General features: G+C 46.6%; 2 protein-coding genes across 2 annotated transcripts; both read left to right on the forward strand.

Moving 5' to 3' along the window:
- Positions 1–2,547: 2,547 nt before the first annotated feature.
- LOC124096240 (protein FAM25A-like) lies at positions 2,548–4,781 on the forward strand. The gene is made up of 3 exons (XM_046449921.2): positions 2,548–2,633; positions 3,235–3,297; positions 4,607–4,781. The coding sequence occupies exons 1-3, from the start codon at positions 2,561–2,563 to the stop codon at positions 4,711–4,713; spliced, it is 243 nt and encodes an 80-aa protein (XP_046305877.1). The 5' UTR covers positions 2,548–2,560; the 3' UTR covers positions 4,714–4,781.
- A 14,716-nt stretch (positions 4,782–19,497) lies between these two features.
- LOC124096229 (protein FAM25C) lies at positions 19,498–22,472 on the forward strand. The gene is made up of 3 exons (XM_046449899.2): positions 19,498–19,656; positions 20,901–20,963; positions 22,280–22,472. The coding sequence occupies exons 1-3, from the start codon at positions 19,584–19,586 to the stop codon at positions 22,411–22,413; spliced, it is 270 nt and encodes an 89-aa protein (XP_046305855.1). The 5' UTR covers positions 19,498–19,583; the 3' UTR covers positions 22,414–22,472.
- Positions 22,473–22,555: the final 83 nt, after the last annotated feature.

The following is a 22,555-nucleotide window of genomic DNA, read 5'->3' on the forward strand; positions in this document are numbered from 1 at the left end:
TCACAGTTTTAGAGGTTGCAGTCCATGATTGCTTTTAGGCCTTTGATGAGAATTCTGGATGGCAATGGCCTAGAGCACATGGCAGATCAAAACCAACCACCTAAGGCCAGGATGTAAAAATGAGAAAGAGAAATGGGTCAGTGTCCCACAATCCTCTTCAAGGCCATGCCTCCAATGACCTGAAGACCTCTTATGTGACCCAATGTCTTACAAGCTCCACTCCCTCCCCATAGTGCCACCCTGGGGACAAAGGCCACATGACAATGGGGGACACTCATCCAAACCATAGCAGTACTGGATTATAATCTACAAAATAAAATAAATATTTATGAGTCCAAACTAATATAAACAGGGAGTGGGTTGAATAAATATGAAGAAGGAGCAGCTCTTACAGCAGAATTCCAACTTGTAATTGTGGAAGGGCAGAGAGCAAAAGTGAATGACCAGGCTGGGGCTGGGGCTCAGCAGTAGAGCTCTCGTCTAGCACGTGCGAGATGCTGGGTTCAATCCTAAGGAACTCATAAAAATAAATAAATAAAATGAAGGTATTGTGTCCAACTACAACTAATATATATCATATATATATATATATATATATATATATATATATATATATATATGAGAGGAGAGAGAGAATATGACCACTAGAAAATTAACAGAAATAATTACTGCAAATTAAGATTCATTGATGGTTTTTAAACTTAGTGTTCAAAATTTGAGGTGCAGCAAATGGGTTTTAAGGAGGGTGTCCAGACTGCTCAGTGTGAACGACAATTTCTAGCCCTCTGATTGGGTCCTCTGATTGGCACCAGGAGCCTGCTTGTCTCATGGATGTATGTAGTCGTTATGCTGGGCACCTCTTCCGTTGGTGACTAAAAAGCCAAGTGTCCAGCATCTGGATGGGAGAGGATCCCCTGTGGCAGGGAGGGGTCATGTGCACAGGATCTGTGGGCACAGCATATACTATGAGCTCAAATTCATGAAGCAGAAGTAGGAGGAGGCCTAGGCAGAATGGACCATCACAAAATGTTGATGTTTGTGAGAGCTATAGCACCAACCACACCACAAAATGTTGTGCTTAGTCAGGTACTACGTTGTATGCCTGTAATCCAAGGGACTTCTCAGGGGAGGGGCAGAGAGGACCACTATGGAGGTGAGAGTCACATACAACCTCCAAGGAAACAGAAAAGGGGTTTGATGGGTCCAGGGAGCATCCTCATGTGTCCCTCTGCCCCAGTCCCATCAGCTTCCCTGGCTCCCCGACCTCCACCACCCTTGCCCTGGGTGGCCTCTGGAGCTGTAACAAGGGCAGCACAGGGTCATCTGGATCTGCTTAAGCTCCACAGTCCCCACCTTCATGGTTCTTCCCAGGTCCTCGGGGTCATAGGTATCTACTTGTATAACTTGCAAGTCAAGAATTATTGAAATCCTGTTGTTAAAGAGGCCTCCTACAAATTAGTTAAGCCTTGATCCACCTTTGCCCGAGGGAGGTGGCAGTGATACGTGTGGGGCTGTAGCCTCAGGATCCTGAGGTGCTGCTGCCAACAGCATACTCTACCCACCCCAGGGAGACTGGTCTTAGCTCAGAGCTCTCCCAGCAACTTGGCCTATGCCATGTGTGATGTGTAAGGGGCCAGTAAAGCTGCTTTCTGTGGAATTCCAGCTAGGTCCCAAGAACCTCCTGAGTCTACTCTAGGACCTAGAAGGTGACCTTCTGACCTTGCAGAACCTCCCCTACAGACTGATCCCCCAAGTGCAAACAGGCCAGGATTCTTACACATGTTGGCTGCCCCAGTACTGCACTACTCAGGAGCATGAGTGAATGATAATCAACTGACTGGAAAGTCAGAGTGACTACCTAGCTCAAGGCTGTGACCTCCTGTGTTTTGCAGAGACAAGGTCATTAAGAATGAAAAGGATATTGGTGACTACTACTTATTTTTAAAATATTTTTTAGTTGTTGATGGAGCTTTGCTGTTATTTGTTTCTGTGTGGTGATGAGAATTGAGCTCAGTGCCTCACACATGCTAGGCTAGTGCTGTACCAGTGAGCTACAACCCCAGCCAGCCCACTACTATTGTGTGCCTGACCTCAGGGGATGCCTGAGTCCCTACATCCCTAAAAACTCCAAAATCCTACCTAGGCCACACTGAGAACCTTAATCAGCAGACGGGGCATCCTGGGCATTTTACCAGCTACATAGGAGTGTCTGAGCTTGTAGGACAGTTGTCTCTGAGTGCTATCCTCCCCTAGAGTACCCAGGCCCCTGCCCAACCTGACTTCTCCTCTCCAGCCTCAGCCGTGATCCCTGTCCTTCTGCTCCACAGGGATCCTAGGACATGGGTGGGGGCACTGTGGGGTGTCTCACTGCAAGAGGTGCTTGACCAGCACTGGCATGCCCCACCCAGCCTCTTCCTCTTGCTGCCCTCTCCAGTGACTCACCTGCCCAGCTTCCTACAGGTCAGGTGAGGGTTTGGTGCTTAGTGAGACATCAGAGGCCTGTATAAAAGCACACTGGTTCAGTCCCCAGCATCCGCCTGTCACTGCCTGCTGTTGCACAATGCTGGGACTCCTGGGGCAAATAGCGGCTGACAACCTGGCCCGTCGCACTGAAAAGGCCACTGAGGAAGCCGGTAAGGACCTAGGGTTTCTTTCCCCCTGTGTGGGGTCAGGGCAGGCTTGACTGGGCCTGTCCCAAGCTGATCCCAGGAATCAGGCCAGGCCTTGAGGCCCGCTGAGGGCCCATTGGGAACCCTGGCCTATCACCCCATCAGGAGAGATGGAGCTATGGGCTGCAGATGCTGGGGAGGGCAGTTGAGGGTGGAGCCCTCAGAGCCTCATGCCCCAAGCCGCCCTCTCTACCTGTGGAGCCTAATCCAGCATCCGTGGTAGAAGATAGGACAGGCCAGATGAGGCTCCTGGGGACAGGTGAGGAACATAGATGCTGAATGGTCAGCGGGCAGTTTGGATCTTTTTCTCTGAAGACCTGGGAGACCTTCTGTGTCAAACTGCCTGTTCTCAGTCCCTGCCAGACTGAGGAGCATGGAGGGCCCTGTGTCCTCATCGGGCTTCCTCAGCTCCCTTTCAGCAGCCAGGCCCTTCTGTGCCAGCCTGAATTGGTTGGGGGTGGCATCCTGGAGCTCCACCCTGGGTGTCCAGAGGTGCTGGGAGGGGAAGCAGGCTTGCATGGTGACTTTGTCTCTGAATTCGTCTGAATTGGTCTCCTTTTTTCAGTTGATGCTGTGGGGGAAGCGGTGAAGGACGTGGTGGAGCACACCACTGAGGATGGAGACCAAGGTACTGAGGGCTGGGGTTGGTGGGTGGGGCAGAGGCAAAGAGGGAAGGAGAGAAGGAAGGAAAGGAAGGAAAGAGGAAAAGAAAGAGAGAAAGTGAGAAGGAGAGAAGGACAGAAGGGAGGGCTGGGAATGTAGCTCAGGGGTAGAGAGCTTGCCAAGCCTGCATGAGGTCTGGGATTCAGTTTTCAGCACTCAGCATGAAACCAAAAAAGATCGAGTCCAGCATATAGTGGCTTATGCCTACCATCCCTGCCACTGAGACTGAAGCAAGACGATTGTGAATTTGAGGCTAGCATAGGCAACTTAGGGAGATCCTATCACAACATCAAAGTAAAAGGGGTTGAAGATGTAGCTCAGCTGTAGAATCACCCGTGGTTTAATTCTATTTCTGTAACAACAACAACAACAACAACAAAACCCCAAAAGTTGAAGAGATGGAGGACAGGATGAAGAAGGAAAGCTGGGTGGGGCCAGTCACTTCTTTGGCCAACAAGGTCACCATCCCAACCCCCTTTTTGCATCCTTTCTGTTGGTATGCAATTATCTCTGAATGCCATCATCAGTTCAGACTAATCCTTATGTTAAGGTTGCATCCAGATAGTCTTCTCTGTGGAACATTAACACCAGGTCACAAAAGACCATGTGGCAGCACACTGGGACAAAACATTTAAGATATAAAATGATAAGCCAGGTGCAGTGGTGCTCATCTGTATTCCCAGCCACTTGGGAAGCTGAGTCACAAGGATTGTAAATCCAAGGCCAGCCTGGGAAACTGAGTGAGACTGTCTCAAAATAAAACAAACAGGGCTGGAGGTGTAGTTCAGTGGTAGGGCACTTGCCCAGCATGCAGTAAGCCCTGGGTGCAATCCACAGTACCACATACACACAAAAGCCACAGATGGAGGCAAAATATTTATAATAGAAATGATAATCTGATCTAACCACCCAATATAAAAGAAAGGAAAAGATACAAATACAAAAATGAAGAATAAATAGCCAGTGTACCCATGAGCAGATACTGAGTCTCATTCATAACTGAACAAAGGCAGGTTGTTTGGGATATAAACTAAATTTATTTTGTGGTACTGAGGACTGAATCCAGGGCCTTGTGCATGCTGGGTCACCATTCTACCCCTGAGCTTCAACCCCAGCCCCAGGAGAACCAGGTTTGAATTTATTCGGCCTCTGCCCCATGAGATGTGCCCAGGGTTGCTCCTGTCAGACTGCCACAGCCCCCTGCCTCTCAAGGTGACATGCTGAGCACAGCAAGGGGTTCACTCTAACCTTTTCTCTGTTTTTCTTCCTGATAGCCTTTGCTGAAGCCTTAAAGAATGCCCAAGAGTCAGGAGAGAAAGTGGTGAAGGAAGTCACTGAGAGTGTGACCAACATTGTCACAGATGCTGTCACCACACAATAGAGGGCCTGAGCACACCAGGACAGTGAGCCTGTTGGCTATCCTCTCTGAATCTCAATAAAAAGCCATGGAATGTGCACCCTGAGTTCTTGATTTTTTGCTCTTTCAATGGGAACAATAGGCAAAGTTTTTGTTTGGGTGCTGGATTCTGAATCCAGGACCTCACACTTTCTGAGCATGCACCCTAGCACTGCAGGGCACCTCCAGTCTCTGACAAGGTATTTTTAGGATTTCTTGTAAGTCCACTGGAGAACACACCAGCATGGCAAGCACCTGCCAGTGGGTCAGGTCATTTTCTAGGATGAGTCAGATGATGCATCCGATGCTTCTGTGGTTTCTCCTGTCAGTAGGCAGCTTCCCTGCCCCTCAACCTGGTACTGGGGATTGAACCCAGTGAAGCTTTGCCACTGAGCTGCATCCCGAATCCTTTACATCTTTTATTTTGAGAAAGGTCTAAATTGCCAGGCTGGACTTGGACTGTGACCATCCTCTTTCAGGAGCCTCTAGAGTATCTGGGATGACAGATATGTGTCACCTCTGTGCCTGAGCAGCACGCTGTTCCGTTGTTATCTGCTGATCTCTCCCTCCTTTCTTTTTAATGCATCCACCTCACTCACGCTAACCTGTGTTCCACCATGATCTACCTTTCCATCCTGTGCTCCATGAAAAGACTCTTTCCCCACAAAGTACGGTTTCCAGATACCTCGATGCTTGAAGGACACTTAGAGGATGTACCTGAATTCGTCTTGCATGTTCTTTGGGTCTTCCCTGAAACGTTCTTGCAGGAATCAAGAAGGTAACAGACCAATCTGATGAGAAGTTTGGCAGGGCAGGCTGCCACTAAGCCGCTTCACGTTCTGCAAGAGGTCCGACAAGCATTTCTGCTGTATAGAACAAAAGAAGGGTCAAGGAGACCTTGAGTCCACTGCTGATTGGCCCTCACAGCTGCTCTTACATCTCCACTGGGGCCTTGTGTCAGGTCCATTTATCAATAGCAAGTCAGTACTGCACAGGTTACACATGTGTAAGTAGCATTGAGCTTAAAAGTTTTGGAATACAAAGAGGAAATGAAGTGTAACAATAGAGCTGGGAGCTGTTTTCTTAGGAATTAGAAGAAATGTACTATGATTAAAGAAGAAATCAGTAGTTACAATATTTCCAGTCTTTTCTAGAGTTGGCGTCACAAATTTCTAATGGCCCTGGAATATCCAAAGTTTCAGCTTTGGAACACCTGCCACTGTCCAGCTGGAGTTGGGCATTGCATCTCAGTTTGGTTCTTGATGACTTTGAACTTCCCCTTTCTAAAACCTAAGCTGAGAGGGCTAAAATTATTGTGGGTGGCCAAGTAAACTGGAACACCTGCTTTGAATGGCAGTTGGTTTTTAGGACTTTCTTTTCAGGTTTTCACAGGCACACATGAAAAACTAGCCTCTACCTCAGAGCAAAGCCTGTCCAAGGAAGGGACATGACCTTTGTCCCTGGAAAAACCCACAGAGCACTCCTAGGCACATTCCCACACTGCTAAGTTGTTTATCTACAAATAACAGGAGAGATCTGCTGCCCCAGGTGTCCCTGACTCAATCAGGCTAGGTGGAGATCCATAGCAACCCCCTAGCAGCCACCAATCAGCATGAGACAGGGAAATACCTGGGATGCCAGATGACCCTCCCTGTAGTTTATGGTAGTTGATAACCTGCTGGGAAACCATGTAGCTCAGCATGTACACCACTCTTGGCTTAAACCAATCAGTTCAAACGAATACCCCTTTTGTACTGACCAATCACCCCTATCCAACTTGTTCCCGCCAGTGAATGTGCTAATCATGTTTTAGACTTGTTATTTGATTTTCCCGCGGTGTGTGATGATTTGCTATGATGTATGTGAAGTCCCTGCCCTCTCCATAGAATGCATAAAAATGCTGCAAACCCTGGGCTCCAGCCTCTCAGCGTCACCAGTTGCTGTGTGTGCGTGCGGAGGACCGAGCTAGCTCGCAATAAACACCTCTTTGCTGCTTACATGGATCTTGGGTCTCTGGAGGTCTTTGGGGGTCCCGAATTCGAGCATAACACACACAGGGTCCAAAAGGGCACACACAGATTTGTTGTAGCATGTCTGTAATACTGAGAGGTTGTTAGCCCCTAAAATGCTAGTCAGATATCACATGGATGGCCAGTGATGCTGTTTATTAGGTGTGTCACATATAACGTGGACTTTTTCCCTATTAATTCTACTGTATTGTAAATTCTGTAGCTTAAAAAACAGGACCCAGGTCCAGATGGCCAGCAAATATTGCATATGTTTGAAATGGAACACTTTGTGGTTATTACAGATGAGAGGAAATGTACATATATCATGAGGCTGTATCAAAGTATCAACAAGTTGTAAAATTTATATGTAGAATAATTTCATTTTCATACTGCAAAAATAATTATAAAGGTAAAAAACTGATACCATACAAAGAACATTTGTTTTACTTCCATCTCTCATTTTCTTTTTGCTAACTGTGCTGTGCAAAGAGAGTGCATGAAATCAACTTCCATCAAACTATGCATGTTATAAAAAGCAATATAAAAAGCAAGTGAGATGTCAGCAAAAACGGTGGAATAAGGACCGCTAAAAATTTTCTTATCCAGGAAAGCAATGATAAAACTACTCTGTATGCAGAGGTCAGCAGCAACCAATGTCCAGACAAGACTGGTGCCCAGGACCCTAACATTGGTGATTTCTTGAAAAGTCTGCTTAAGTATAGCCTTCCATCTCCTTGAAAAACCTGAGGAAATCTTATACCTTTGCAATTAGCTCTCCAGACAAATTGAAAGTGGTGTGGGGAGGTGGGGATGAGGCTCAGTGCTAGAGCACTTGCCAGGCATGTGTGAGGCCCGGGGTTTGATCCCCAGTACAACAAAAATAAAATATAAAATATAAAAAACCTATTGGGCATTATGAGAATAGGAGGTGGTCACTTGATATGGTCACCTCTCCTTTCTCCTACTTTGGAAATTATCGATTGAACTCTTTGACCATCTTTCTTGTAAACACCTGATGTGAAATGGTGAAAGTCTCATAAACACTGTCTGTAGCAGCCTGTGGGTAAAGTTTTAGTATAGTTGCTTCCAGAGGCCTTCATCTTCCTGTTTTCTTACCATGCTTGATATCATGGTCTATTTTTAGAATAAATAAAAATAAATAATTAATAAATAAATAAAAATAGGAAAATTTTTAGAATGAAATTAACTCAGTATTTATGGTTCTCATGTCAATGCAGCAAGGTGGGACTCTGAGCTAGTTTGCTCTCACCATACTCAAACACCTGAGATAACGAACTTATATAAGAAGGGAAATGTTGCTCTGACTCATTATTTCAGTACATAGTAACTTGCCCTAGTGCCTTTGGGCCTGTGGTAAGGAAGGACATCATGGTGAGTGCAGGCAGTGGGGGGAACTGCACTGCAATGCAGCCTGGAGGCAAAGAGCAAAGGGCTGGGGGCCAGTGCTCCCCAGTGACCTACCTTCCTTCCACTAGGCCCCATGGCCTAATGTCCCACCATGTCCCAAGATTGTCATAGGCTGGGACCAAGCCTTCACCTCATAGGTCTCTGGGGACATTCAACATCCTAGATATAGCACACTCACAAGTTCAGATTCAGCTCAGTGGAGCTCTAAAGTGCTTACTTCATCTGTCATTGAAGCTTTGTTAATGTTGTTTTATTGTGGTGGATGTATATTTCTCCAAGGCTCACTTCTGATCCTGTGAATACTCAATAAATAGATAGATAGGTAGGTAGGTAGGTAGACAGATAGATAGATAAATGCTGGGGACATAGCTCAGTTATTAGAATGCTTGCCTTGCATGGACAAAGCCCTGGGTTCAGTCCTAGGGAGCACTAAAAAACCCCCTGTCTCACACAAACACACAGGAAAAAACCCACAAAGAAAGAAATAAACAAAACAAAAAACCCCTACGACTATAACACTCTTAGAAGAAAACAGGGAAAACTTTGTGATGCTTGATTTGACAATCATCTGACACCAAAAGCACAGGCAACAAATTGAATATAGGTTAACTGCACTGCATCAAATATAAAAACTTCTTTGCATCAAAAAACACAATCAAGGGCTGGAGATGTGGCTCAAGCGGTAGCGCGCTGGCCTGGCATGCGTGCAGCCCGGGTTCGATCCTCAGCACCACATACAAAGATGTTGTGTACGCCGAAAACTAAAAAATAAATATTAAAAAAAATTCTCTCTCTCTCTCTCTCTCTCTCTCTCTCTCTCTCTCTCTCTCTCTCTCACTCTCTCTTTAAAAAAAAAAACACAATCAACAAAATGAAAACATAAACTGAGAAAATATTTTCAAGTTGTTTATATTTGCTAAGAGATGAACATTCATAATATATAAAGAACTCCTACAATTCCACAATAAAGTAACCCAATTACAAACAAGTCAAGTCACTAGACATTGTGGTGTATGCCTGTAATCCCAGAGCCTCATGAGGCTGAGGCAGGAGGATCCCACTTCCACAACTTTGCACAGTAATTCCATCCACCCATCGTCTACCCTTTCTTGCTGCATGCACACTAGGACTTTTGTTTTAATTTAAAAAACAAAGCAAGTGACTATGCCACACTTTCCAGTTATGGGAAGATTTGGAGGAAAACAGTCTTCTTCCTTTGACCAGAAACTAGAGGCCACCCAACTTACCTCCTCCCAGGAGCCTTTCCCTTCCTGTCAGCAGGTGGCAGTGTTTCCTTCCTGACTCCCTCCTTTATCTAGCTGTGGGTGGCCACCTTTCTCCAGGCTTTGACCTCTGCCATCCTCACCCCAGGGTGGTGCCCAATTGCATGCTCAGGTCCTTGTGGCTGACTGTCCCCAAAAGGAGTCCTTTGCAAGTCTGCAAAATGAGCCAAGACTGGTCCCCTCCAGCTCAAAGAAAGGTCCATGAAGAGACACCTGGGGCAGTCTGAAGGCAGCACCAGCATCCCCATGGGGACCACACCTGTGAAAGGTGACACCTGATCAGAAGAGAGGGCATGGAGACACACCAGAAGGCTGGGGTGTGGGGGTGTCCAAGAGAGCCCTAGAGACTTTCTGGTGCACATGCTTGCCCTGTGTGACTCAAGGATAAATTCCTGTGGGCCTCACACTAGCTGATCCCCTCTTCTTCTGAGCGAGTGCCTTCAGCATGGGTGCAGGGCCTAGCTGTGACCTGGGAGGGGAGATTTTCACTCAGAGGGAACCAGGAGGCTTCTAGCAAGGTTTTTGGTGACCATAAGTAAGTAAATAAATAAATAAGACAAGCAAAGAAACAGCTCTTCCTCTTCCCCTGGGAAGAGATAGAGAGTAAGATATTGTGTGTGTGTGTGTGTGTGTGTGTGTGTTCCACTTGGAACCTGCACTTCAATCTGCTTTTTTTTGAGGGGGGTGCGGCCAGGGGATTGAACTGAGTGGCACCCTACTATGGAGCCACAGCCCCCACCATTTTCCCTGTTTTGTTGTTGTTGTTTTTTAAATAGTTTTATTTTTAAAAAGTTAATTGTAATTACAGGAAAAATAAAAACACAAGCCAAGAACAAAGTCATCTAGTCTCAAGCAGCTTAGTTGGATTTGTCTGCTAGGTTGTATGTGTATATACACAGTATCCTATTTTTGGTGATTGAGATGGTAGTGTGTATCAAGCTTTTCCACACATCATGAATCTTCACCAATTCAAAATCCTAAAGCTACATAGGTATTTTTTGATAACCAAAAATACACTACACCAACTCAATCTGTTATCCTTTCTTGGGGACAAAAATTTCACTGAAGACAGAAATGTCCACAGGTCTCTAGGTAGACATATTGGCAGAGTTACAACTGAAATAATGCATTCCCTCAATGCTCAATTTAAAATAAGAGCACAACAGAATACAGCAAGCTTGTTTCATTACCAGATTTCTGCTACTAAACTATTAGCAAGAATGCATGTTCCCAGTGAATTAAAGTAATCCTATAGTACAGCCAGCAGATGCACACACACCAGTGGCTCACATCAAAATGTAAATCTTTGATCACTTGCTCCCATCTTTCCCTGTGTGTTTCCCTGTGCTCCTCTGCTGCCAGCCTAAGGAACAAGTCCTGATACACAATGCCCCTCTGAGGCATTGTAGTTTATTTAAAGCAATTCCAGGTCCAAGATGAATCTTTTCTATCAATTAATATTTTTTTATTTTTTTTTAGAGAGAGAGAGAGAGAATTTTTTTTAATAAAATTTTTTTAGTTTTCGGCGGACACAACATCTTTGTATGTTGTGCTGAGGATCGAACCCGGGCCGCACGCATGCCAGGCGAGCGCGCTACAGCTTGAGCCACATCCCCAGCCCTTTTCTATCAATTATAACAAAAAGATATTTTCAAATTGGCTAATTCATTAGGATTCCTTTTTTTATTCTTTTTTTTTTTTTTTTTTAGTTGTAGATGGATAGAATGCCTTTATTTTATTTTTTTACTTTCATGTGGTGCTGAGGATCAAACCCAGTGCCTCACGCATGCTAGGCAAGTGCTCTGCCACTGAGCTATAGTCCCAGCCCACTAGCACTCCTTTTTATGATTCACTTCACCTCAGGACATGTAGAAAGCTTAGATGTTTTAAATGCAGTCAGAATGTTGTGCACAATGAAAACAATTTCCCAAAAATGCACAGATGGCTGATCTATGGTTATAATGTAAACCTGTATCCAGATATGGAGACAGTAGACAAGAGCACTTCCCCTCACACTTCCTCTTTTCCTGCTTCCCCATTCCAGGGACTAAATTCAGACTAGCCCTAGCTCCAAAAGGTGGATTAACAAGGGTCATTCTCAGAAGGCAGTTCTTCCTCAAGATTAACAAAAGGATATTGATACAGGGGTCATTTTGCTACTTCTAACAACCTTTGGGCATTAGGACTTATCCTTTAATACCCAGCAAGAGTAACTAAAATGCACATGTAACAATGACTAGACAATCTGAACTAATCTAAGGGGCACAGAATGCTTCTCTATGCATACTTTCTTCTTTCCCCTCCCCCATCCAGTGAACTTTCAACCTACCTTCCAAGACATCAAGTTCAACAACTCCATTCCCCCACATGGCAACCATTCCTATGCAGTAACAACACATACTTAAAGGGTATTCCTTTAGCTCTCTACTTTTACCATGTCTTGTGCACTTTTAAACATCTAGAAACACTAGATGTTTTCGACAAGGACTGAAGTTTCCAACTATACCTATAGCAGCACTGAAGAAATGGCAGCACTTACTTAACAAAGGCTATACTTTGAAGAAAAGCATGCCCTTTTTTTAATGGCTGGAATTTGAAAGTTTCTTCCAATAGTAACATTCTGGCCTAGAACCCTTTCCCTTCTAGTCTTATCAACCCACAGGTCAATATTTGCATCTGTAATGCAGACAGATGACTTTAACAATTTCACTTCCTAAGTGGTTTTAAGAACAGTCTTTCCTATGAATTTAACACAACATGTACTCGGTGTGTCAGTTTATTAACTCTACTCTTGTCCTACACTGGTGACCTCTTTAACATCTAGATAGACTAGACGTAAATTAGGACTCATTTGTCCTTTATATACACTCTTTACAAAGAATAGTAAAACAAAACTCACAAATAGAAGGGACAATGGTCAATTGTGCTTCACAGAAAATACACTGGTATAAAGCCCTTTATATTTTCTTTTCCTTCTTCCTCCCTGAACCAGCACTGATATAATATGTCCTGCTCAGAGAAGTGTTTGGATCATTCCATTTCCACAAGACAGATATTTCCTCATGAATTTTAACCAAAAGATATCTAGGACATGTCTTATTTACTACCTCTACTTTTAATATACTTTGTGCACTTCTCCACATCTAGAAAGACTAGATGTTTGAAATAAGGACTTAAGTTTGTCCACTATGTACATAGTAGTGTTAAATAAATTACACACATGCAACAATGGTTACATCTGAAAGTGCCTTCTAAGCAGGATCATTCTTGCCTAGAATCCTTCACTTCTTCCAGTTCTTTCTCCTCTGTCACATGTGTCACCCCTGAGTGTCACATGATGTTGTAAGGGTCCCGCGAAACGTCGGAGAAAGAGACCACCAAGTGACCACTCATGCAATTGGCAGAAGGGGATTTATTGAACCAGCATGCTGGGGCTCCGTGCCCACTCAAGAAGGGAAAGCAGCCCAGAGCCCCAAGCAGGGGCTGAGCATTGCTTAAGTACACTTTTTGGGGAGGGCAGAGGGCTTTGTATACATCAGAACAAATCATCATGAGGCTCGGGAAAATTGAACAACAACTCCTAAACATGATTAGTTCATTCATTGGTGGGAACAGGTCAGGCTGGAGTGATAGGTCATTCCTAAGGAGGGGGTTACATTTAAACTGATTGGTCCAGGCCCTGCAATGCCTACGTGCGACCACACAGAGCCCTTATTAAACAACCAAATAGTCAGGGGAAATATTTCCTGGGCAGTTCCAAGCATTGTCTTAACAGCTACAGAAATTTCAGGTTTTGCAGGTAGCATAGAAACCTAACAATACCTAATCCTTTACATTTTAACTCAGACCTTGCAGCTTAGAAACTTTACAACACCCGGTCTTTTACCCTTTAACTTTTACGCTTTAACTTCAATTTCTTTTACCCTTACATAACAACTCTAAAACATGATTAGCACATTCACTGGTGGGAATGAGTTAGGTAGGGGTGATTGGTCAGTACAAAAGGGGTATTCGTTTGAACTGATTGGTTTAAGCCAAGAGGGGTGTACGTGCTGAACTACATGGTTTCCCAACAGGTTATCAACTACCATAAACTACTGGGAGGGTTATCTGGCATCCCAGGTATTTCCCTGTCTCATGCTGATTGGTGGCTGCTAGGGGGCTGCTATGGATCCCCACCTAGCCTGACTGAGTCAGGGACACCTGGGGCAGCAGATCTCTCCTGTTATTTGTAGATAAACAACTTAGCAGGGTGGAAATGTGCTTAGGAGTGCTCTGTGGGTTTTTCCAAGGACAAAGGTCATGTCCCTTTCTTGGACAGGCTTTGCTCTGAGATAGAGGCTGGTTTTTCAGGGAGACTCAGGCAGGAGGATGGATTGAGTCCAGAAGTTTGAGACCAGCATGGGCAATATAAGGAGACCCCAAGTCAAATGAACAAATGAAAAAGCCAAACATGGAGATGCATGCTTGTAATCTCCACTACTCAAAGACTGAGGCAGAAAGACTGCAAGTTTGAGGGCAGACTGAACAACTTAGTGAAACCCTATCACCAAATTAAAAATTTTAAAAGGGTTAGGGATGTAGTTCAGTGGTAGAGTGTTTGTTAAGCATCTGTGAGGCCCTGGGATCCATCCCTAGCACTGAAACACACACTCACACAGAAAAAAACAATAAACAAAAACAAAACAAAACCAACCACAAGCAAAAACATTGAAAAACCAGCCTCTACCTCAGAGCAAAGCCTATCCAAGGAAGGGGGCACGACCCTTGTCCTTGGAAAGACCCACAGAGCACTCCTAGGCACATACCCTTGTTTATCTACAAATAACTGGGGAGATCTGCTGCACTAGGTGTCCCTGACTCAGTCAGGCTAGGTGAGGACCCACAGCAACCCCCTAACAGCCACCGATCAGCATGAGACCAGGAAAATACCTGGGATTCCAGACGACTCTCCCAGTAGTTTATGGTGGTTGATAACATATTGGGAAACCATGTAGTTCAGCATGTACTCCCCTCGTGGCTTAAACCAATCAGTTCAAAGGAACCCCTCTCTTTTACTAGTCAATCACCCTTACCCAATTTGTTCCCGCCAGTGACTGTGCTAATCATGCTTTAGAGTTGTTTTATGATTTTCCCTCGGTGTGTGATGATTTGCGAAGAGATGCTATGATGTATGTGGGGGTTCTTGCCTTCCCCAAAGAGTGTATAAAACTGCTGCAAACCCTGGGCTCAGGGTCTCTCAGCATCACCAGTTGCTGTGTGCGCGTGGAGGACCCAGCTAGCTCGCAATAAACACCTCTTTGCTGCTTACATAGATCTTGGTCTCTGGTGGTCTTTTGGGGGTCCCGATTTCGAGCATAACAACATAAATAACAACAACTATAAAACTGTTACAAGAAAACAGGGAAAAGCTTCATGATGCTTGATTTGACAATCACTTCTTGGATCTGATACCAAGAACACAGGCAACAAAATGAAATAGTTAAACTAGACTGCAACAAATGTAAAAACTTCTGTGCATCAAGTAACACAATCAACAAAGTGAAAACTTAAGTGGAGAAAATATTTGCAAATTGTATATTTGATAAGAAGTTAATACTCATAGTATATAAAGAGCTCCTACAATTCAACAACAAAGTAGCCCAATTACAAACAAGTCAAGTCATCATGAAAGGTGGTGCATGCCTGTAATCCCACAGGCTCATGAGGCTTAGGCAGGAGGATCACAAATTGAGGACAGCTGCAGCAACTTAGCAAGTCCCTGTCCCAAATAAAAAACAAAAAGGGCTGGAGATTGGTTCAGTGGTAAAGTGTCCCTAGGTTCAATCCTCAGTATGACAGACAACCAAACCACCACAACAAAATGAAGTTCATTTTCCCAGACACCACTTGGGGAGTGATAGAGCAGGGGAGTGCCATACCTTCACAAGGGTGTTGGACTCAAGACCTCTGTGCCTCTTGGAAACCAAATGAGTTTCAGGAATATTCTACCACCATCCTTCTGTCCCCTGTGGCAACCTCTAAGACTAAGCCCTTGTCTCCCAGGACTCCCTTTCTCTCTGACAGCCCCCCTCTGGACTTCCTTGGGCACGGTTCTCCATCATTCTTCACCTCCTCAGACCTCAGTTCTGTTCTGGGGAGCTTTCTGAGAGTCCTCTCCTCCTGGGACTATGTGGCTGGCAACAGTGGAGACCCTCCCTCTGGTCCCTCCCCACTCCCTGTTCCTCCTCACTTCCCTGGCTTCCTGCACCTGAGCTGCCGGTGGCCTTCCTTTGCTTCTTCTGGTTGCTCCCTATAGTTGGAAGGAGACATGGACCCTTTAGAATTTAACCACTACCATGTTGCCCCAGACCTGGAAGTCTGGCAGGCTTTCTCCCTTTGCTCTGTCCACACACACTGTCCACACACACTGCTCCTCCCTGCCTGGCCCCCTCCCTCTGACTGTGACTGGGTTGAGCCCAGAGGGAACATTCTAGGAAAGTGGACAGGGGGAGAAATAGTGATTCTCCCAGGTACCTCCTTGCTGGGCATGGTTTGGGGTCAGCTTTGTTCCTCTAATAATGGTGGTGGTTCCTGTCTGCTGACATTTTCTTTTATAGCCATGGCTCCTTTTGGAGGCTGTGAAGGCCTCTCCTGCCCCTGTAGACCCAGGAGATAAAACTGCCCCTACTGCTGCTCACTGGGTGCTTCACCATTGCTCATTGGTCCCTAAGCCTGTTCCCATCTCCATGAACAGTCCCTTTACTCAAGTGCCCTTTCAATGGACCTAGGAGCCTGATTGATTCTCATGGATGTGTGAAGGTCCTTATGCTGGGCACCTCTTCCCTTGCTGACTAAAAAGTGTCCAGCATCTGGATGAGACAGGTTCCCCTGTGGCAGCGAGGGGTCAGTGTGTGCAGAATCTGTGGGCACAGCATATACTATGAGCTCAAATTCATGAAGCACAAGTAGGAGGAGGCCTAGGCAGAATGGACCATCACAAAACTTTTGATGTTTGTGACAGCTTAGCCCAAACCACACAATGAAATATCTTGCTTAGCCAGGTACTGGGTTGTACACCCATAATCCCAGGGACTGGGGTGGCCAAGGCAGAAGGATTGCAAGTTCAAAGCCAGCCTCAGCAATTTAACAAGCCCCTGTCCTAAAATAAAAAATAGAAGGGGCTGGGGTTATGCCTCAGTGGTTAAGCATTCCAGGGTTCAATCTCTGTTTTTAAAAAACAAACAAACAACTAAAAGCCATGCTTCAGACATTTGGGACATCCTTAAATATTTAAATACTTAAAATAAACATTAAAAAAGGAATTGGTAATAGCTAAGTTGCAAATTGCTATTAGAAAATTGGTTGTCTTTGATTTGATGATTCAGCCTGCTGTTCAATTATTGTGCGATTTTCCCTTGAAGAATTAGTCTACTCCTGTCAACACCAGATTCTTCCTGTCCAAGGGGAGGTGGACTTGACCTTCTGACTCAGGATATGCTAGCATGGGTGCCTGGGCTCAAGGCCTTTCTGTTGGGGCTCTCTTCCAAGATGAGGTGGTAGAGGGTGGGCCCCGCCTGAGTCATCTTCAACTTGATCCAGACACTTGAAATTGTTCTCTTGCAGGAGTTGTTTGAGCTCAGCTCCTCAGACCAGAATCCATTCCTGGTTAGGAGGGTCGCTGGTGAGGTTATGCAGCCTCTGGGGTGCAATGTAGAGGGTCGGCTGGGGCTTGTGGGCTGGGCTGGAAGGATAGGTATTGGTTATAGCTGGAGCTGGGAAACCAAGCAGGACTAGACCCAGGCCAGAGCAGAAGTCTGGTGTCCACGTCCAGTCCTGGAAGTTTGGTCCCTTGCCTTCTTGTATCAGGCATTTGGAACCTGTCTCTAGGCAAAGGGCCCTAGAGCGTCCTCATTGAGGTGGTCACCTTGAGGCAGTGTATTAAAGAGGGATAGGATCTCCTGCGCAGGGGGAGATGGGACAGCAGTATCTGAGAGGGAGAGGAAAGGCAGCTGTTCAAAGAGGCTGCAGTGGGCAGGGCTCCAGGCAGGCTCCTGTGGACAGAGCCCTGCTGAGGGGCTGAGCTCTGAGGAGGGTCTGTCAGGGCTGGTGAGCTCCTGAGAGGGGATCTCTGACAAGCACACTAGCTGGGGCTTGTGGGGTGGGGTCTGGAAGCAGGTGGGTATCACTTCTCAGGGGAGGGGCAGAGAGGGCCACTATGGAGGTGAGAGTCACACACAACCTCCAAGGAAACAGAAAAGGGGTTTGATGGGTCCAGGGAGCATCCTCATGTGTCCCTCTGCCCCCGTCCCATCAGCTTCCCTGGCTCCCCGACCTCCACCACCCTTGCCCTGGGTGGCCTCTGGAGCTGTAACAAGGGCAGCATAGGGTCATCTGGAGCTGCTTAAGTTCCACAGTCCACACCTTCATGGTTCTTCCGAGGTTCCCCGGGTCATAGGTGTCTACTTGGATAACTTGCAGGTGGAGAATTATTGTAATCCTTTTGTTAATGAGGCCTCCTCGAAATTGTTTTAGCCTTGATCCATCTCTGCCCAAGGGAGGTGGCAGTGATAGGTGTGGGCTGTGGCCTCAGGCAGGATCCTGAGGTCCTGCTGCCCCCAGCATACTCTACCCACCCCAGGGAGGCTGGCCTTGGCTCTGAGCCCTCCCAACCTCTCTCAGGACTGGGAGAGGGCCTCAGCTCCGTATGACCCAGGCTGTGAAGGCTCATGGACTGGTAAACACTAATTAGGCTCCACCACACCCAGGGCTCTGAGGGATAAGGGAGTCAGTATGGGGAGGGCAGTTTCTGACTCCTGTTCTAGGCCTGAACCAAGGAGCAGGAAGGTGGAAGATCTTCTCATCTCAACTCCTGGCCAGTGGGAGTCACATCCTTCAGCCCTCTGTCTCCAAGGAGACTTATTCCCCAACCACTCCTTAGCCCACTCCACTGGTTGGCCAGGACTCAATGCCCAGGGGTACTTCCTTAGCACAGTGGTGATGACATGGAGGAAACAGGTATTTACAGAGAGCTTGCATACTTTGTCCCACTGTTTATCAGTGCCACAGCTAGGAAGGCATAGTTGTTCCCATTTTATAGATGAGGAAACTGATGCTTACGTTGGGCTAGTGATTAAGGGAGGCAACATATAGCATGTGGCTTGAGGCATCTCTATTCTGAGTAACCAAGGAGGAAGTCTGGCCCTGTTCCATGTGTGACGTGTGTAAAGGGCCAGTAAAGCTGCTTTCTGTGGAATTCTAGCTAGGGCCAGAAAACCTCCTTAGACCTAGAAGATCTTCTTGCTGATCTCTCAGATCCTCCCCTACAGACTGTACTCCAAAATGAATTGAGGTCAGGATTCCTCCACATGCTGGCTGCGCCAGTACTGGGCCACTCAGGAGCACAAGTGAATGATAATCAACTGACTGGAAAGTCAGGGTGACTACCTGGCTCAAGGCTGTGACCTCCTCTGTTTGGAGAGCCAAGGTCCTTAAGAATGGGAAGAGGGGTGGTGCCCACTACTTTTTTTTTGTTTTTAATATTTTTTTACCTGTTGATGGACCTTTGTTGTTATCTGTTTCTATGTGGTGCTGAGAATCAAACTCAGTGCCTCACACATGCTAGGCTAGTGCTGTACCACTGAGCTACAAGCACAGCCCACCACCATTGTTGTGTGCTTGACCTCAGGCGATAACTGAGTCCCCACATCCCTAGAACCTCCAAAATCCTGTCTAGGCCACACTGGGAACCTTGATTAGCAGACGGGGAATCCTGGGCATTTTCACCAGGTGCATACCAGGGTCTGAGCTGGTAGGACGGTTGTCTCTGAGTGCTGTCCTCCCCTAGAGCACCCAGGCCCCTGCCCCAACTGACTTCTCTTCCCCAGCTTCAGAACTGTTCCCTGTCCTTCTCCTGCACAGGGTTCCTAGGACATGGGTGGGGGCACTGTGGGGTGTCTCAGTGTAAGAGGGGCAGTGCCCTGCCCTGGCATGCCCCACCCAGCCTCTTCCTCTTGCTGTCATCTCCAGTGACTCATCTGCCCAGCTTCTTACAGGTCAGGTGATGGTTTGGTGCTTAGTGAGACATCAGAGTTATCTATAAAAGCACACTGGTTCAGTCCCCAGCATCCTGTCTGTCACTGCCTGCTGTTGCACGATGCTGGGAGGCCTGGGGAAGCTGGCAGCTGAGGGCCTGGCCCATCGCACAGAGAAGGCCACTGAGGGAGCTGGTAAGGACCTAGGGCTTCTTTCCCCCTGTGTGGGGTCAGGGCAGGCTTGACTGGGCCTGTCCCAAGCTGATCCCAGGAATCAGGCCAGGCCTTGAGGCCCACTGAGGGTCCATTGGGAACCCTGGCCTATCACCCCATCAGGAGAGATGGAGCTATGGGCTGCAGATGCTGGGGAGGGCAGTTGAGGGTGGAGCCCTCAGAGCCTCACTGCCCCAAGCAGCCCTCTCTACCTGTGGAGCCTAATCTAAGATCCTTGGTAGAAGAGAGGCCAGGCCAGATGAGGCTCATGGGGACAGGTGAGGAACACAGGTGCTGGGTGAGCAGCTGGCAATTTGGATCCTTTCCTCTGAAAAGTTGGGTGCCCTTCTGTGTCAAAACTGCCTGTTCTCACAGCCTGTGCTGAAAAAGGATGGTGGATTTTAATTTCCATCATAATTTTAAAGCTTCAAGAATTTCCAAGTTATGAAACAAATGAGTCTGATTCAAAGTCCATGAGAACATTTTCCCATTTTTTCCAAGAATTCAGCAACTAGTTTTGTGGGCAAAGGTCTGCAGCTACTGGGGGAAGAATATCCAGGTCCCACCTGTGGGACATGATGGTGAAAAGGTTGTGCCCAGGCCTGCTCTTCTCTTTGTCAACAGGTGCAGAGCTGTCTGCATTTCACTTTTAACTCCACAGCTGGTGTGGACCACGCACTTTAGTCTTTCCCTAGACTTGTGAGTTGTGTATGATTTCCACTGGATGATGATGAGGGGATATGGCAGAGGAAGCAGAGGAAGTTGGAGTTAGATTTTAGAACCAGTTTTGACTCCAAAACGTTTTGGTTGTAGGTTGTTACCACCCAAACTGTAAAACCCCCTAAGGTAAACAGGGAATGCCCTCTTCCTGAGGGCACTCCTTTGAGGGATGTGGTTTCCCCGGAGGAGGCTTAGGGATTCTGTCAAGGCAGGACAGCCAGATCAACCTGAGAGGTGTGGTGACCTGGCCAACAAGGTAGGCCTTGGCTCCTGGTCCCCAGCTGGCAAGAGGCTTGATCCCAGGACTTCGCGCCCTACCAGGCTGAGGAGCATGGAGGGCCCTGTGTCCTCATCAGGCTTCCTCAGCTCCCTTCTGTGCCAGCCTGAATTGGCTGGGGGTGGCATCCTGGAGCTCCACCCTGGGTGTCCAGAGGTGCTGGGAAGGGAAGCAGGCTTGCATGGTGACTTTGTCTCTGAAATTGTCTGAATTTGTCTCCTTTTTTTAGTTCATGCTGTGGAGGAAGTGGTGAAGGATGTGGTGGAGCATGCCAAGCAGGCTGGAGAGAAAGGTAATGAGGGCTGGGGTTGGAGTGAGGTGGGACAGAGGCAAAGAGGGAAGGAGAGAAGGAAGAAATGGAAGGAAAGAGAAAATGAGAGTGAAAAGGTGGAAAGGAGAGAAGGTCAGAAGAAAGGGCTGGGGAATGGAGCTCAGTGGTAGAGAGCTTGCCTTAGTATGCATGAGGTCTGGCATGCAATTTTCAGCATCAGCAAGAAACCAAAAAAATAAGAAGAACAAGTCCAGCATATAGTGGCATATGCCTACAATCCCAGCCACTGAGACTGAAGCAAGAAGATTGTCAATTTGAGGCTAGCATAGGCAACTTAGGGAGATGCTATCTCAAAATAAACAGTAAAAAGGGTTGAAGATGTAGCTCAGCAGTAGAACACTCTGGGGTCAATCCCTATTTCTGCAACAACAACAACAACAACAACAACAAACCAGAAGTTGAAGAGATGGAGGACAGAATGAAGAAAGGAAAGCTAGGTGGGGCCAACCCCTTCTTTACCCAACAAAGTCAAAGGTCAGTCCCCCTCACAGCCCCAGTGTTGTATCCTTTCCATTGGTATGCAATTATCAGTTCATACCAAACTTTGTGTTTAGGTTCCATCCAGGTAGTCCTCTCTGTGCAATATCAATGCAAGGTGTCAAAAGATAATGTGGCAGACACTGGGACAAAACATTTAACATATAAAATAATAAGCCAGTGGTGGTGGTGCTCCCATGTATTCCCAGCTACTTGGGAAGCTGAGGCAGCAGGATTGTAAATTTAAGGCCAGCCTGGGAAACTTAGTGAGACTGTGTCAAAATAAAATAAACAGGGCTGGGGGTGTAGTTCAGTGGTAGGGCACTTGCCCAGCATGCAGTAACCCCTGGGTGCAACCACAGTACCACATACACAGAAAAGCCACAGGCTGAGGCAAAATATGTATAATAGAAATCATAATCTGATCTAACAACCCAATATAAAAAAGAGTAAAAGATATGAACAGAAAAATGAAGAATAAATAGCCAGTGAACCCATGAGCAGATACTCAGTCTCATTCAAACTGAAGAAAGGCAAGTTGTTGGGGATATAAAACCAAATTTGTTTTGCGTTACTGAGGACTGAATCCAGGGCCTTGTGCATGCTGAGTAAGCATTCTACCCCTGAGCTTCAACCCCAGCCCCAGGAGAACCAGGTTTGAATTTATTCTGCCTCTGCCCCATGGGATGTATCCAGGAGTTGCTCTTGTCAGATTGCCACAGCCCCCTGCCTCTCCAAGTGACATGAAGAGCATAGGGAGGTGTTCACCCTGACATTTTCTCTGTTTTTCTTCCTGATAGCCCTTGCTGAAGCCTTAAAGAATGCCCAAGAGTCGGGAGAGAAAGTGGTGAAAGAAGTCACCGAGAGAGTGACCAACACTGTCACAGATGCTGTCACCCACGCGGCAGAGGGCTTGGGCAAACTGGGACAGTGAGCCTGCTGGCGACCACAGCGGACCCTCTCTATATTGAATAAAAAGCTGAGGAATGTGTACACTGAGTCCTTGACTTATTTCTCTTTCAAGGGAAACACTAGGCAAAGTTTTTGTTTGGGTGCTGGGGACTGAACTCAGGGCC

This window comes from Marmota monax, unplaced genomic scaffold (assembly GCF_021218885.2).
Source record: "Marmota monax isolate L192 unplaced genomic scaffold, Marmota_monax_Labrador192_F-V1.1 WCK01_AAM20220418_F8-fsc00004, whole genome shotgun sequence".
Taxonomy (NCBI): domain Eukaryota; kingdom Metazoa; phylum Chordata; class Mammalia; order Rodentia; family Sciuridae; genus Marmota; species Marmota monax.

What these genes read in the sequence shown, in the direction of transcription:
- LOC124096240 (XM_046449921.2), top strand. Translation starts at nt 2,561, where the DNA reads ATGCTGGGACTCCTGGGGCAAATAGCGGCTGACAACCTGGCCCGTCGC. An exon ending in AAAGGCCACTGAGGAAGCCG is followed by an intron (nt 2,634 to 3,234) that starts GTAAGGACCTAG and finishes TCCTTTTTTCAG; the next exon opens with TTGATGCTGTGGGGGAAGCG. An exon ending in CACTGAGGATGGAGACCAAG is followed by an intron (nt 3,298 to 4,606) that starts GTACTGAGGGCT and finishes TCTTCCTGATAG; the next exon opens with CCTTTGCTGAAGCCTTAAAG.
- LOC124096229 (XM_046449899.2), top strand. Translation starts at nt 19,584, where the DNA reads ATGCTGGGAGGCCTGGGGAAGCTGGCAGCTGAGGGCCTGGCCCATCGC. An exon ending in GAAGGCCACTGAGGGAGCTG is followed by an intron (nt 19,657 to 20,900) that starts GTAAGGACCTAG and finishes TCCTTTTTTTAG; the next exon opens with TTCATGCTGTGGAGGAAGTG. An exon ending in CAAGCAGGCTGGAGAGAAAG is followed by an intron (nt 20,964 to 22,279) that starts GTAATGAGGGCT and finishes TCTTCCTGATAG; the next exon opens with CCCTTGCTGAAGCCTTAAAG.